This window comes from Leptinotarsa decemlineata, unplaced genomic scaffold, assembly GCF_025532065.1.
Source record: "Leptinotarsa decemlineata unplaced genomic scaffold, Ldec_3_MD MMD2_tig00026330_RagTag_RagTag, whole genome shotgun sequence".
Taxonomy (NCBI): domain Eukaryota; kingdom Metazoa; phylum Arthropoda; class Insecta; order Coleoptera; family Chrysomelidae; genus Leptinotarsa; species Leptinotarsa decemlineata.
The window spans coordinates 4823187-4840374 of NW_027412690.1; the positions used below are offsets into that span (position 1 = coordinate 4823187).

The 17188-nt window shown below is 35.1% G+C and overlaps 1 protein-coding gene across 2 annotated transcripts in view; it reads right to left on the reverse strand.

Moving 5' to 3' along the window:
• LOC111507026 (ras-related and estrogen-regulated growth inhibitor) overlaps positions 1-17188 on the reverse strand; it is a 155448-nt gene that overhangs the window by 33437 nt on the left and 104823 nt on the right. For both annotated transcript variants that reach the window (XM_074182963.1, XM_074182965.1), the window contains exon 2: positions 12511-12630. In XM_074182963.1, coding sequence (XP_074039064.1) covers positions 12511-12616 — 106 coding nt within the window. In that variant the 5' untranslated portion in view covers positions 12617-12630. The remainder of the gene's footprint in view (positions 1-12510; positions 12631-17188) is intronic.

The following is a 17188-nucleotide window of genomic DNA, read 5'->3' on the forward strand; positions in this document are numbered from 1 at the left end:
ATTTTCAGTTCGGAGCATCTTGTCACACATTTATTATAGGTTTTTACACATATTATTTATTTCATATACCAGTCAATGAACATGTATTCAATTGGTTTGTAGAGAGGTATTCATATTTTGTCGTAATGGAGAGCTGTTTAATCTTATTCATTCAAAATCTGGTCAATTATTTTCAATTTGTTTTACGTTCTATGAATATGAAGAAATTACGTCTTCAACTATTCCATTTGAATAACTATTTGAATCAAATTTAATTTTTCAGTGGTTTCAAACATCTAACTCCACTAAACTCCCTTCTCTACATCCGCCACTGACTTTTATTCACGTTATAGTCAAAAAAACTTTGTTAATGGCTTGTAAAAAACCGGCGTTGAAAGTTGTAACTTTAAATGCATATAGTCAGGAAACAGAGTTATTTTTGGAACTTCTGGTAGTGTCTTATTCAGTACATTAGCGAAACTGATTAACATGCACGAATCGATTCTTCGTGTAAGTTTAATAATTTTCAACTCGGCACTGAAACTTTGCCGAGTCAAGTGATGCATAATATTCGACAGAATTTCATCTGATAATCCTTGGACAATTTCACTGAAAAATATTCAAACATTCTGAATACATTGATGTTTGGTTAATGGAGTGGAACTTCTCAAAGCAGCTTATTGTGTAATGAAATGTAGGACATTTTCTTTGGAAAAATAAAGTCCGTGATATCAGTGATATCAAAAATCATGGAGAGAGCCGTAAACCACCATATCCTTGAATATTTGGAAGGCTTCATCATCTTGAGCGATCATCAATATGGCTTTCGGAAACAAAGATCAACAGGCGACCTTCTATCGTAAGTCACCCATATTTGGAATAACCTAATCGAAAAACATGGAGAATCAAGAGTTGGTGCACTTGATTTTTCTAAGGCCTTTGACCGTGTGTGGCATGAGGGTTTGCTGGCCAAACTTCGATGCTATGGCTTGTCATATTATTTCTGTGTATGGCTCTGTAGCTTCCTGAAAGAACGTTCCGTGCAAGTGGTCGTCGACGGATTTCTCTCGAATAGTTTTACCATCAACGCTGGTATTCCCCAGGGGTCTATTTTGTCCCTAACCCTCTTTCTATTGTATACCAAAGACTTATTGGAAAAAAAACAAGAATCCAATATATTGCTTTGCTGACGACAACACACTTGTCTCGTCATAACATTTGGATTCCAGGACATCTGCCGCGGATAACATCTTCACCGGCAGCAGGAGGTTGCATATCCTAATGAGGATCTAGAAGTAATTTCGAATTTGGGTGGAAGTGTAACCAGGTTCATTTATCGGAGACATTTATCTTCTCCAGAAGATAAATGTCTCCGAACTAGATTCAATAATGTCAGCTCAGGCTATTCCACTTTCTGCTTCAATAAGTTTGTTGGGTGTTAAAATGGACACTAATGTGTCTTGGCACCGTCATGTTTTCACAAAAGCTTGGAACACTGTTCCGAACCAGAAAACTGTACACACCCTAGCAACTTTTAATGCTTTATAAAACTCAGCTCAGACCTTCTTTGGAGTATTGTTCTCATGTTTGGGGGCAAAGCTCCATACATGTTGTTGCTGGATCCAGAAAAGAGCCATCCGCCTGATTGGAATCGAGAATATCACTTGCAACCTTGATAGTCTGGAACATCGAAGAAAGGTTGGAGATTTGTCTCTCTTCTTTAGATACTTTCATGGGAAGTGTACGTGACCTGGCACATTTGATTCCACTAAGAGCGGTACATATCAGAAATATGCCAGTACACCTCAAACTTCACTGTTCATGAACTCTTCTATTTGGAAAACTGCGTTTATATGGAGTGAACTTCCTGAGAACGTTTTTCTAAATGGATTCAATCTCCAGCGATGTATATCCAATATGAATCACTACCTTCCTCTAGTGATTGTGTTTTGTCTTGAAAAAACTGAAATATATCCAATGTTATTTCCATATTACAAAATTTCCATAATTTTCCTCCTTATACTTTTGGCAATATCTTTCGACGCAGTTTCCGGAAAACCACCCTGTATTTTACACCAGCTCTAAGATTACTACTGAGATTGTTCAATATTTTATCGTAAACATATTCAGATCAATTATATTTCTGCAATATTAATAAATGATTGTTAATGATGATAAAGTTGACATCATCAAAGGGGACAATGAGTATTCGAAATGCAATCCCTATCGCAGATTTATCGAAGAGACAAAATTGTACCGTGAAATTTCTATTACTGAATTGCATTATGGTCGATCAATTGCAATTTAGTAATTATGTGGAACAATGTTCAGTAGTTGTTGAAAATTTTGGAGTTTCACACAGCCGACATATCTGAGCATTCGATTCTGATTGAAATCTCTTGAAGATTTATTGAGAACCGACAGATTTATGGATGAGACTTTGAATTAAGTACATGAGCTTTATACAGATAAGAGGTGAATTATAGTGATGTTTATTGATACTTGTAATGCATTCTTCGGAACCTTTGGTGCATTAATATATATTACTGGAGATTTAGTTTAATCTTGCTCTCGAAGATGATCACTTGATGATTGAAATACGTGTCAAGGTGTCAAAAATAACGGTTTGGTGTTGAGGTTAAACTCCAGTAATGTTTATCTTTATTGATATTATGAGAAAAAGGAATTAGAATATATTGTCGTCCGTGAATTGCGAGAATTTACTTATTTTCATTTCATTTCTGAAAGTAGTTTTAGGAAATGATGGAAAACAAGAGCGTACTATTAATTTTTTTTTTCAATAGCAATTTTATACAGTTTGTTAGTTAACAGTAAACAAGAAAATCCCTACGAGAAGATAAGTCATACAATTTTATGTTAGCTGCGTTCTTCTGAACTTTACTGATATAATAGACATTTTTTTACCACAATATACAGATAAAAGTCGACATAATTTTGATGAAAGCCGTACAGAATTTCGTTACAAACTCGGAAAACTTTTTCCAAATCATGAACACTTTTCTACTATCTTTGGAATTACTGAAAATGGGCACTTTGTTGTATTCTTTGGTAGTGCTACGGTGTTAGCGAAATACAACTAAAATTGAAAAAAATTGTGAAAATTGTTCATTATCACCATGAATAATCAACCCAGAACGCGTTTTGAAATTTTTATAATGGAATAATATATCGAACACAGAATTTGTCTTAAATTTTGCATTGTAATAGTAGGGGGGTCCACGATGCAAAATGGGGATTTACTTGAACGTCATAGAGACATATTAGGTTGCAAAGCTAAGATGATAAGAAGAAAAAAATGTTATATGATATATACCTTTTCATCGGTGGGGGAAGCGGCTATAGATTTTTAAATATGTAAAAATCACTGTTGCATGGACATACTCGAGCGCATAAGATATTGATAGCATCAATGTCTTACGTATTTTTGATGATGTTCGTATGTTAATCTGATCGTTTGCATGATGCGGGTGGTTGTACGTAAGGGTTAAAAGTGAAAAGAAAAAAAATTTAATCAAGCGCGTCAGATTTTCTGAGGGGGTGTTAAGTGCAACAAAAAAAGCTCTCATTCAATAATCTGACGATTTCGATCTGACGCAAACTCGCGGCCATTATTATAATGTGCAAAAAATTTCACCATTTTCAAATACTCAAGCGCGTCAGATTGAGATATATCGTTCATCTTTATGTTCTAGACGTGCTGTCTCATAATCTGACGACTATCTAGAGGGATTCGCCTAATCTGACAAAAAAATATAATTTTTAAAATTTTTTTCAAATCATTGAACTTAAATAATTGAAGAAAAGCTCAGGAAATAGCATGCAAATGAATAAGTGTATGTTTCTTAAGTAGAATACTTGTATTTATAAGGAAATAATTGAAAAACAAGTTGAAAAAAAAACAATTTTTTTATAATCAGTTGATTAATTAATCATCATCTTCATCTTCATCACGAACGAGAGAGAAGGAAATATAGGTATCACACAGCTGCATGCATTGAACTTTATCGACGACCTTTTGTTATTTTGGCTTGCGGAAATCGTCAGTTTATATATTTTTCGTTTTCCTTGGATTATTTTCTTCAAAATAAAAAAAAATCAGCTACGCTCGAGAATGTAGAAATGACGTTATTTTTTTACAACTTTGCTGCCCTCCCCTTTCTTCACGCCATTCTCAAATTGACAGATTACTGGAACATACACTCTTTTGCATGTAATTAACTCACCCTACCTTAATCTGACGCGCTCGAGAATTTCTGATGATCAATTTTTTTTTACCGATCTGATCCTTTATCCTTCACGGGCGGCCTTATATATGGGGAACATATTTGGTGGAAGTTCTCAACCGGCTACAAGGTATCCCCCTGTATATTAGTTTGCCGCGTTTTAGTAAATCCCAAAATCCCCGCTTGGGCTTCCCTATTATAAATGGAATTTCGTGGGCCAAAGCGCTGAAAATGTTATATAAGACTTACAGTGAATCGACTTCATCAAAAACACGTGCTTATGGGTGGTACAGTGCCTCCAAAAGCGGTCAAGATGTGGTGAAAGATTTGCCTCGCTCTGGTCGGCCATTAACATCCTCAACTAAACTCAACATCGCTAAAGTAAACAAAATGGTGACTGGAAATTGTCGTTCAAGTCTAAGAGAGTTAGCCACTCAAATTTCTACGTGTCACGAATCAGTTTGTAGCATTTTTAATGATTTTTTAGATATAAAACGGCATGAGCTGAATTTTCGGCAGAAAATCAATCGCGTAAAGGTCGCTGAAGACATTTTAAAACTAGTCAATTACGTCCCCACATTGAAATATATTGTAACCTTCAAAGTGTCATGGGTTTACCAATTTTATGAACTAATCAGTCAACAAGCTTCGAAATGACGCCTTCCATCTGAGCCAAACCAGAAAAACTCGTCAAAATCGATCAAGAGTGAAATAATATTAACAGTTTTTGCGATATCCGCCACATTGTGCACTTGGAATTCTTACCAGAAGTGAATAAAAAATATTATCTGAGCGTTATGCAAATTTCTGGCCGAAAACTCAACAAATCTTATCGAATAGCCACAATATTCACCTGATATGGCTCCGGTCTACTTTATGTTGTTCCAAAACTCAAATTATCACTAGTAAGCACCAGTTTTCAGCTGATTGATGAGAAAAAAAAAGGATTCACAGTGAATACTGAAATCGATTTTTAAAAATGCTTTCTAGTGTTTTGATCATTGGCTTAAGTGTATTACTTCGATAGGGGCCTACTTTGAAGGCGATGCAATTAATTCATATGAATAATGCTTATGGTCGGTAGCCGGGCGGTTCGACGTGTGTGCTTTGTTCACTCACTCGAATCGACTACCGTGTTGGTCGGTGGTTCAAGCCCCAGTCTGAACGATCGATTTTACTTGCTATCGTCCAACCCGTGTTAGGAATCACACGTTGAAAGGTAAGACTTTGTTAATCCTTAGCTCGTACAAGTTTCGACTTCTGAGGGTTGTCTTTCGTAGGAGTGCGACATCTGGTTGACAGTAAACAGATTTTTCTCTACTATTTCGACATTTGTTTCATGAATATACAAGTTAGTGATAATCATCAATTCATTTCAGTCATTCAATGACAGTTAGTGCATCTGAATTTCATTGAGTGTCAGTTTATTTGATGAGAACCAATTAACGAGGTCTTTTATAATGCTTTGTTACCAACTCTTGCTCTAACACCCTGCATGGACAATTTAGAGGCGAGTCATAAGAAGAAAATTAATTTGCGTTCTGTGACTGACGTTTAAAATAAATTGATGTGAACAAAAACCACATTATTATTCTGGATGTGGTGGTGGTGATACTGTCGACAACAGAATTATAAAAAAAAACTAATTATCGTTGATCCATCGGTGAATGTGTTAGAATGAAAATTGTTGACGTCATAGTATATGTCGTCTATGGATCTGTCTGAGAAAATAGTATTTGGCAATGTGAAAGGCGGCAATAAGTTTTGAATTCAACTAATGACATATTTGGAAATACGTTCTCAAGAATTTTATTCCACATAAACGCAGTTCTTCAAATGAAACAGTTCTTGAACAGTGAAGTTCGAGGCGTACTGAGTTGAATCTCGAAACGATGAGCAACAATAGTCCGTCGCGTATTTCTGGTATGTAACTCTCTTGATGATTTATGTGATGATTGTCAGACCAATGATCACTCATGGTGCAATTGCTTGGTGGCCGAAGGCTTTACAGAAAACGGCCCAAGCGAAGCTCTCTGGTTTACAGAGACAGGCTTGTCTAGCTATTAGTGGTGCCATCAGTACCACAGCATCAGCGGCCATTGAGATCCTTCTAGATCTACCTCCTCTCCACATTTTTCTGGAAAGAGAAGCTAGATGGACTGCTTACAGACTTGTGCACATTGCCAAGTGCACAAATCGATTCAATGCAGAGTGCAACACACTGTTGGTTGACATTGGAAGTAACAGCATTCTGGAAATGACCTCTGACTGTATGCCTCCAACTGTCAACTACGAATTGCCTTATAAAGTACTATTCCCGAGTAGATAGGACTGGATCCTCCGGGAAAAGGAAATATTAAGAGCAGATAGTTGTTGGTTCACAGATGGAACAAGAACACCTTCCGGTTCTGGTGCAGGTGTTTTCAGTCGCAGACCTAGGACAGAGTTATCTACCTGCCTAGGTACTTATGCGACTGTATTCCAAGCGGAAATTTACGCTATTGAATTGTGCGCGGAGATATTGGATAAATCCAACCTCACTCACAAATCAATAAAAATATTCTCGGACAGTTAAGCGGCGTTGGAAGCTCTTGGCTCCTACCGAGCAACGTCCGAATTGGTAGCATACTGTCAAAAACGACTCTCCTCGATAGGAAGACTCGAAAGATTGTCTTTGGTCTGGATTTCTGGCCATACTGGCCTGGAAGGCAATGAAGCTGCTGACTCTCTTGCAAAGGAGGGTGCTGCAAGCGGATTTATTGGACCAGAACCTGTCATTGGCATCGCTTTGGGCTTTGCCAAACAAATACTGAACACCTGGATGGCAATAAGATGTATAGACTTCTGGAAGAATCATCCAGGATTGGCTCCAGGACATTTATTCACCCTTCGAAGCTTGATTCCAAACAGTTGTTGGACTATAGTAGGGATGAACTGCGATGTCTATGAGGCCTTCTTACAGGTCACTGTCATTTGAATCATCATATGCAGAGACTTGGACTGTCGGAAGACAGTGTGTGTCGCCTCTGTCTGGAAAGTGATGAAACAGCAGAGCATATAATTTGTGCCTGCCCCGCTGGGGACTGAATCAGTTCTTTGAGTTCGGCAAATCCGTACTCTCACCATCTGACCTGAAAGACCACTCACCATGCAAACTAATCGGCTTCGTTAAGAAGCTGGATTTATTTGACCGACTGTGAATAGGTGTGAGCCACAATCCACCCTTGTGGGTTGTTCAGACCTACCTACCTCTTGGTGGAATCAAATGTGCCAAGTCGCTTGAACATTTCTCGTGAAAGTATCTACAAAAGGGAGACAAATCGCCAACCTTCCTTCGGTGTTCCAGACTATCAAGGTGGCAAGTGATGTTGGCGTCTCCAGTCAGGCGGATGGATCTTTTCTAGATGGAATCCAGCAGCTTCAGGTTATACTCAGGGTCGGAGTTCGTTCTGAGCTTTATAAAGTATCAAAAGTTGCTGAGGTGTATTGGTAACGCGGTACAATCGTAACACCGCCCATAATGTCGTTTTATCTTCGATCTATAGATTTGGCAACTAATCATTTGAATAATTGTGTAGCACAAAGTTCACCGACAGTTGAGAAGCACACGTCGAAATGATAACGTGTAAGTGAAATTTGGGCGTTTTTGCGATCTGTAAGTAAAATGTAAGTATTTTCTAATTTTTTGTACAACTGACGTGTTAGCAATCGTCCTAAAGTAAATAAGTTAACACAGGTAGTTCATCTGTTTACGAATAATAGTCTAAGAGCAATTTAAGGTTATGTGTTGTCCTTTTTTATCGATTGCGAATAGTTTGCTGTAATGTGAAGTCGGTACAATTGTAACACGGTCGGTGGGTACATTTGTAACATGTTACAAATGTACCCCCAAGTGACATACTGTTAATTCTAATTTTTAGATTACAATGACTCGTCAAAGAATTAGAAGAACCAAAAGAGGACCATCCGACCGATTTATAAAAATAACTGCTATTCGTGTGTTACTATCCTGCAAAAGCCTTCGAAAATTGTGGCAGTGAAAGGTACGAAGCAGGTCGGTGCCGTTAAATCTGGAGAACGAGGTACACTAGTAACTGTCTGCACTGCTGTTGATGCATTGGGAAACACTATATCAACTTTATTTATTTTCCCTCGCAAGAAATTTCAGTAATTTTTTATAAATAATGACCCACCAGGATGTATAGGTGACGTCAACGGGCCGTGGTGGATGAATGAGGAGACATGTTTAGTCTTTATGAAACATTTCATAGATCATGTTAGGCCAACCAAAGAAAAAAAAGTGTTACTTCTACTTGACAACCATGACTCTCATGTATTTATAAAAACTATCGAATTGTGCAGAGAAAATGTAGTGGTTCTATTGTCATTTCCGCCGCATTATTCCCACAAATTGCAACCTTTAGATCGTGGAGTGTATGGCCCATTTAAGCAATACGTGAACATAACTATGGACAATTGGATGGAGTGTCACCCCGGTAAGACAATGACAATTTATGATCTACCAGGGATTGTTGCAGAAGCTTTTCCCAAACTACCCCGACTGATTTAGCAGCCGGTTTTAAAGTGTCTGGCATTGACCGTTTAATGGGGATATTTTCAGAGATGATGAATATGCGCTCTCTTCTGTTACTAATAAACTTCTGATGTCACAAGAAAACAATGACACACCAAATCAAAACGAGACCCTTGGAAATATTTCTATTCCAGATCCTAGCTCTGAGCCTGATTCTTCTTCTTCAGAAAGCCAGCTCAATAATTCTTTTAAAGTTTTGGAAACTATTCGACCACTTCCAACTAGGAAAAAAATTACAAACAAAGAACAAAGTAGAGTGCAATTCTAACAGACACCTCAGGGAAACAATTGCTAGGAGAAGAAGCATTAAGAAAACAAAAAGCGCAGGCTGTAAAACTGAAATGGATTCAGAAAGGGACGACAAATAACAAAATAAAAATCCGCAATAGCACAGATGATGAAGAATCAATGTGTCCTTAATGCTTTAAAATGTACGAAGACTCATCGTCATCCACGTGGATCCAGTGTCACAAATGTAAAAAGTGGGCACATAAAAATTGTGCACATAAGCTGCGTCCTGATTATTTCTTTTGTGTTAATTGTGATGATGATGAATATGATAGTAATTAAAGGTTTTAATTGTTTGCGAATAACAAATAATTTGAAGCTGAATATCGGTATTTTTAATAAAAACAACAGCATCGTCATGTATAATAACGGTATTTCAGATAATGTTACAATTGCCCCTTTCGTGTGCTTCAAATGTCCCCTCGGTGGGTACAATTATAAAATTGTTCAAGTGAGCACAATATGCATTTTTCTGGTTTCAAAATTCACAACATACATAGATATTATACAGAAAATGAAAGCTAAATGTTCATGCAACGGTGCCATTTATATTTGCACGTGCACAGTAGTTGTTTTAAGAAAAAATCAAATCCTAATATTGTTACACAGTTACACAGTTTTTTGGTTTCCAATGTAACTTTTTGTCCTATTATTTATTTACTATTCAAAAATTTATTTCCGATAGCCTGTTCGCAGTTCGCAGCAAAAAATGATTTTACGAACAACTACAGAGATACATCGTCATGAATGCGAACTGGATTTATTGTTATTTTTTAGTTAGTACCTGCATTAAACGATTAAAGGGTAATAAACAAAACTAATTTATTAATAACAAAACACAAAACATGTAGAAATCATAGAAAATGTTCACCTTCCACCAATGTCTACCTTCAGACATTACGCATGCGTCTAGACGTCTGCGCATTAAGCAACGTATTCGCTCAAATATTCCTGGAGTCTCTCTGATTACCCTGCACGCATCGATGATGCGGTTTCTTGAGTTCTCTACATCGCGAACAGGAGTACGATAAACCAAATGCTGCAAATGGCCCCAAATAGGGAAATCGAGAGGATTGAGATCCGGGAATCGAGCGGGCCAGTTCTGTGGTCCTTCTCGACCTATTCACTGATTTGCATATGTTTCAGTTGACTGCTGACGTGCTACTTGACTAAAATGGACGGGAGCCCCATCATGCATAAAAAACATTTCCTTTCTGACGTCCAAAGGAACTTCCTCCAGCAGTACTGGATGTACTTCTCTTAAAAATTGAACGTATGCCTCACCATTTAATCGAGGAGGTAGAAAATGAGGCACAATTAAATCATCCCCAATAACTCCGAGCCACACGTTAAGAGAAAACTGTTCTTGATGGTTAGTTTCGACAATAGCGTGAGGGTTTTCATCAGCACACATGTGGTAATTATGAAAATTAATAATCTCGTCCCGAAAAAAACTACATTCGTCTGTGAATTATATCGTCTTCAGAAAGTCACAATTTCTTCTAATCATTTCCAGCATCCAATTGTAAAATTCAAGACGGTTCGGAAAGTCTCGCGGTAACAGTGCCTGTACTCGTTGCAGATGGTAAGGGTATAAGAGTTGTTCCTTCATAATTCGAAATATCGTCATATAATCAACATTTAGCTGGAAAGCAATCTTTCTAGTACTGGTAGTAGGTTGTTCAATCAAATTAAGTACTGCTTCCTCAAGCTGTGGTGTTCGTACTTCTCGATGGCGACCACAATCCTGCGTTCTTTTGTGGAATGCACCATATTCTCATAATCGTTGATGAAGTCGAGCAAATATTCTATGTGAAGGATGCTGCCTGTGAGGATACATTTCAGCATATCTTCTAGAAGCTTCTAACCCATTCCCCTGCGACAGACCGTAACCGTAATGCATATCAGCCATTCCCTCATTTGTGTATGACATTTTAATAACAAGTAAATTATTAAAGTAACAAATTAAGAACAGAACAACAACACACAATTAGTATTAATTTAATTTCGAAAATTCACAAACTGACAGCATCATACCAATTTAAATGTCACTATCGCTAATAGCGACCTACTAGATAGATTAGTGTCGTATTTTTGCATTTATGACGATGTATCTCTGTAGTTGTTCGTAAAATAATTTTTTCTGCGAACTGGTTTATTTTGGGCAAAAAACCCAAGAGAAATTTTTTGTTCAAAATGAAACAGGCTATCGGAAATAAATTTTTGAATGGTAAACAAATCATGAGACAAAAAATTACTTTGGAAAAAAATTTTTGGGGTTGCGTTTTCCACCCCTTACAACCGTGGGGTAAACCAAATAAATTTCCGGATAAGTGTCTTTTTGGTATTACAAAACGTCAGGTTAATTTCAATATTGTAACTTTTTTTAGTGCTTGTGGAAAAAATTGTTATACACATTTCATGTACCCCCTTTAAGGGGCTGTATCTTAACAAGGGATGCTCCAATAAAATTTCGTTATATGAAAGATCCTACCTTTTTTTCGATGAGGAACCACCTTCTTAAATGTTTTACACTTATTCAGTTACACCCTGTATATTGAATTTTTGTTTTTTTCTAATAAATCGTTGATATAAATTTTTATACAAGAGGGAGCCAGGGTATTGATTGCATACGGAGGCTTCATGGGCTAAAGCCGTCTCTTAGAGCAGCATCTAAAATGTCAAAATTCCATAAACATTACAGATCCTTTGATGTGGATGTCATATCCCACAAAAGGATGTCAACAAAATATGGCGTATACCGATATTTGATTTGAGGTTCCCGAAATCGCAGAACTTTCCCTAACTTTCGATGAATAAATATGACTTTGAAACTTCTCTGAAGGTTTCTTCACCCAGAATCGGTTGAGTTTTTAATTTCGTCGGGCATAACAAGTCAAACAAAATCACTAAAGTTTTTGATGTGTGCGTGGGCAGAAAATAGGGGAATATTTTAATTCAGGTGAAAAATGGGACGTCGGTTTCTGTGATGAACTTGAGGTTTGTCAGCTATTAAACTTACAAACTTTCTGACGTGGAAGTTTGGAAGTATTTCACGAAAATAAACATTGTGATACACGATGCTTTTAAGGAGCTGATTAGAAGTAACTGCATTATTTAGAGACCTCATCAAATAGACATTGAAACATCATTTGAAGTCTGTATAATATTCATGAACTGTGTTGAACTTATTCCACATTACAGATTCCATTTCTACATTTCAATTTGAAAACTGGTTCTTTCTGTGGTTTGCCAACGAATAACAATATTTCAAATTTTAGCAGAAATACCTATAATTAGGTCGGTGAAAGTACATATAAAAGGTTTTTTAAAATTTGGCTACTGTATAATAATACCAAAAAATCATTTCAATCATGTGAAACACACTTGGTATTTCTAACTCACCTGATTTTCCAACTCCTCCTTGACCTAGGATCATAACTTTAAGAGTTTTTGGTCGTGGGTATAGTCCTAGTTTGGCCAGAGATGATTTTGGTGATGTAGCGTTCATGTCTGTTATAACATCTGTAACAAATATTGTTGATTGTGAATTCCATACTTGAAGCAGAAATGAAGACAAAAATTATGCGATGGGTTGAACATCTTCTAAAATAAATATTACTGGAGTTTTATACGAACACCAAACCGTTCTTTTAACACCTCGACACGTGTTTTGAGCACTAGGTGATCATCTTCAAGAGGAAAATTAAACTAAAAATACGTACGATGTTAACCTTATTCATATCATAGATACCTCTTCTAATTACCTACGTTTCAAATATTTTAAATCAATTTCACAATATTGCCTTATTTACTAGTTTTAAATTAATTTTACAATGTGTCCTTATGTAATAGTCAGGCAAATCTGATAATTATTTACTGTTACGATACTATTAGGTATTGTTCCACCACCGTTTCTCATAATATTATTATGTTTACCTATTTTTACACTCTCATAGGCATCTAGATGCCTGCTGTTGTTAACTTGTCTAACTAATATTGATGAACTGAAGTCTATGGAACGATTTTGTTGCAAAATATGTTAAGCGACTGCTGATTTTTCTGGTCTTCCATATTTTAGGTGTGCTAAGTGTTCCTTATATCTCATTTTTATAGATCTTTTTGTCTGTCCATAATATTTTGCATCGCAGTCCTTAATTTTAATTTCGTAAATGTAAATGGTGAAGATTTCAAACATCGGAATGAACTGAGTGCGTTTAGATTTTTTTTGTGAAATTATGATGATTATTGTTTGTTTGCAGATTTTCGAAACGAATAATGAACTGAAAATCACTTAGAAACGATTCGTCCGATTTCCGAAAATGAAAACGAGCTTTCATAAAACCCCTGCCCATTTGAAATGAATGTTGGTGGCGTCCTTTCGGCGATAGTTATGCAACACTATTGTAGGTATCTCTGTTTTAAGTAAATTTTGTCCGTAAATGGGAGACTATTTACGTCCGCGGAGTTGCTGCAGCTAATTTCCGTGTTATCTTGTTTATCAGATATCAAGTCATTCTGTATTTCTCATAAAATCGTCGAATCGCTAATTTCAACATACGAATACATGACAACTTTCTCATATTCACACATGGTTTACCAAGAAAGTTGGGCAACGGGAGATAATACCTTTGCGGATACAAAGTTATATGTCAGAAAATCGTAACCTACTTTGTTCTCTAACTTCGCTTGCATGTATATCATAACACAAACACCAATTATGAAACAAAACCTATGTGGAATACTACATTCACTGTCTAGAAATTTACTTAATACTTGTATTCCGTAAGTCTCATTCTCTCTTGGTCCACTTCAGAAAATTAAACATTTGTTATACGAGTATTCGTTCGGCCTCGTTAAACAAAAAAAGAGGCGGGATTACAATTGCTTTAAGTGATTGCATCAATCAACTAGTATTCTATCTTGGGTTTAAGGTGAATTCTACTGAATTTTATGTGATTGGAACAAAGTTCCAATTTTAAGATGTAATTATAAATGTTGCTGAGGTTGTTGAGCTCAGTCTTTTTGTTCATGTTAGTGGTATTCCTTTTGATAAAGAACAACCCTTTTTGTAAATTGCTTTCAGTACACAAAACTCTAACTTCGGTGTAGTTTACTCTGCAAGTGCACAGGTGGTTTTGTTTGTATTACAATCACTTTTATGTGACGTTATGCGTCCAGATAAAATTCTTGACCAACATATGTCTTGTCGCATGTATGACAAGGAATTTCACATATTACATTTGACTTTTATAAAGTTTTCAAAGGAGTTTTGATTTTGGAAAAAAGACTATTCGTAGTAGTCACGATGTATTGAGCAAATTTAATATGTTCACTATTGAAAACGTTCAGGAGTTTAGGTGTTAAAGACTGAAAATGTGGTAATGTTTTAAAAAATAATGAATTTGGAGGTATCTCTCCACTATTTGAAATATTCAAATTATTATTATTTATGGAAATATTTAAATTGTTTGGAACAGTATTCATGACTGCGGAAAAGGAGCTGAAAAGTAGTTTGTTCAAAAGTTTGCAAGGATATGAATTTTCAAGGAGAATACCTTTTAGTTCTTTAATATATTCATCTTCAACAAGTGGATGTGTTAGATTGATCTCTCTGTTCTTCATGGTGAGAACTGAGTTTACCAAAAATTTGTTTATAAAAAGTGTCCTGGAAGACTAGAACGTTGGAGTCAAAAATATACTCTAAAAAATAGATTTAAAATTTGGAAAATCAAGCATACAACGTTGGGAGATGACATCCCAGTGGTTTTGTAAGCTATTAATTATTACATTTAAAGGCAAGTTTGTAGTTTGTAAACAGTGAAACGGTGTATATATATATATATATATATATATATATATATATATATATGTATATATATATATATATATATATATATGTACCCCAAGTGTTTATACGGGGACAGTATATATTTATACGGTATAAATTCATACAGTATAAACTTATACCGTATAAAGTGATTGTGTCCCCAAACACAACCTTCCTAGGGCACTAGGTCCCCAAACAACCCGTATATAATTATATACTGTCCCCAAATCACATAGTATTAACAGGTTTGCATAAAACTTGTCATTCCATAAATAATCTACATCGCTTCTTTGAATTGTACGTTACGTGTGTGGGAGGAGTTTTTGGCTTTGATGAGTTCATATCAGCCAAATCAAATTTGGTTCCAAGAAAATCGATACTTATGCGTGTATGTCAATTATTGACTTGATATCGACTGATTACATATTATTTTTATTTGAATGATTTTCTGTTCTTAATTTTTTTTTCATTTTATACGTGTACTACGATGTCGATACATCTTTATTTTTTCCATTTTTCGTTTTGTTTCTTTCATTAATTCAATCTTTTCGTTTTTTTGGATTTGTTCGTCCTTTTCTGCATCTGCGTTTGATTTCATTGCATATATATTTTTCGTTTGTTTAATCATAATTTCAATTTACATCCTGGTATGAGATTATATAACATTTTGTATATTGATATTCAATATTCATGATGATGTTGCAAGTCTTATATTTTCCATAGATATATACTTCACGGGTTTACCGTCATTCTAGTTCTGGCTTTGTATGTTGGACAGAGTGAATGATTCGATGACAGGCAATTCATAGTGTTGATATGTTTCCTATCGATAGAATCAACGAATAAATATTTAATTTCAAGATTTTTGGTAATAACAGTTTGTAATTGTACTTGAGTAACCGATTGAAACAATCTAATGAAATGAAAGATATTTGTTTGTAAGAGACGCAGGTACCAGATTTCAATTCACTTTTAAAAAATTCATCGAGACATACGTATAATTCTTAAAGTTATAATTTCATTTTTCACTAGAATAACTTGAAATCTAAAAAAAATTAGTTTTTCTTCAAGGAAATAAATTATCTAATGAAGTCATATAAAAAACTTATTTAAATTTGTTAAAACTGAAATCCACTACAATTGAATTGTAGTATATATAAATATATATTTACATATATATTTTTACAACTATCCTTTTGATGATTTCATGCTCATTTCTCTTTTATATTTCTGCATATGAATCAAGACCAGAAGTATTTTAAGTATTTTCTATTTTTTTACAAATATTATACACGTAATCGGATTTTGTTTATATTCAACTATTTTCTTTGATTTAATTTATTTATTTCGCTTTCTTGAAATATACCACTTTTCATAATGAGGTGGGGGCGGCCATAATATTACAACGTTTTCACATAATGACATTTTTCATTTCAGTTGAAATAAATACATAAACGTATTCTTGAAAAAATTAAATATGTTCTCTTAGCTATAATTTTCAGTAACAGTGTTTATTTTAAAATAATTTCGAAATTCATGATGGAAGACAAAATGAATTGAGAAAATAATTCACGAATGTCACGTGTCAGAAAAATAAAAATCTCCAAACTACAGAGGAGTTTTTTTATATTGGAATCAGATCGGAAGAAAAACCAATTTTTCTAATATGTCGATGTTTCGTAAAATGTAACTGCTTTATGTACGTGACACTAAAAGAACAAATTATCAAAAGAAATATATAATATAACAATGTGTATAAGAAAATAGCTGTCTCGAAAAGGCTATTTCTTTCAATTTGTGTCTGAAAGTTACTTCTTTTCATGATCTACACATCTTTGTATATAGTTAATTTCTGTAATTGGTTGCTTCCTTCCTTTCTTTGAAAGATTCCCACATATTTTGTATCGAGATGGAGAAGTAAAAACACAAAAACTTTCTTTCCCAAAGTTTAATCTCTCCTAAAAATATACTCTTTCAATTTATAACCATTAAAAAAGGGAGGGCGAACTTGAACTGTCTATTGCACAAGACTGTCTATTATGTGTATGGAATAGTGTACTGAAGACAACTCAGTAGGTATCAAAATTTTACGTACAGACACCAATGTTTTTTACTACCAACAAGTGATTGCATTGAAAGTTTCTCTTCAGAATACTTGTATGTTCATGAATTTGTTTCACTGTTTTCCATATATGTAATTATAATTGGATATGTTTTTATAACTGGAAATTATGACCTTCGTCTGTAGACAGC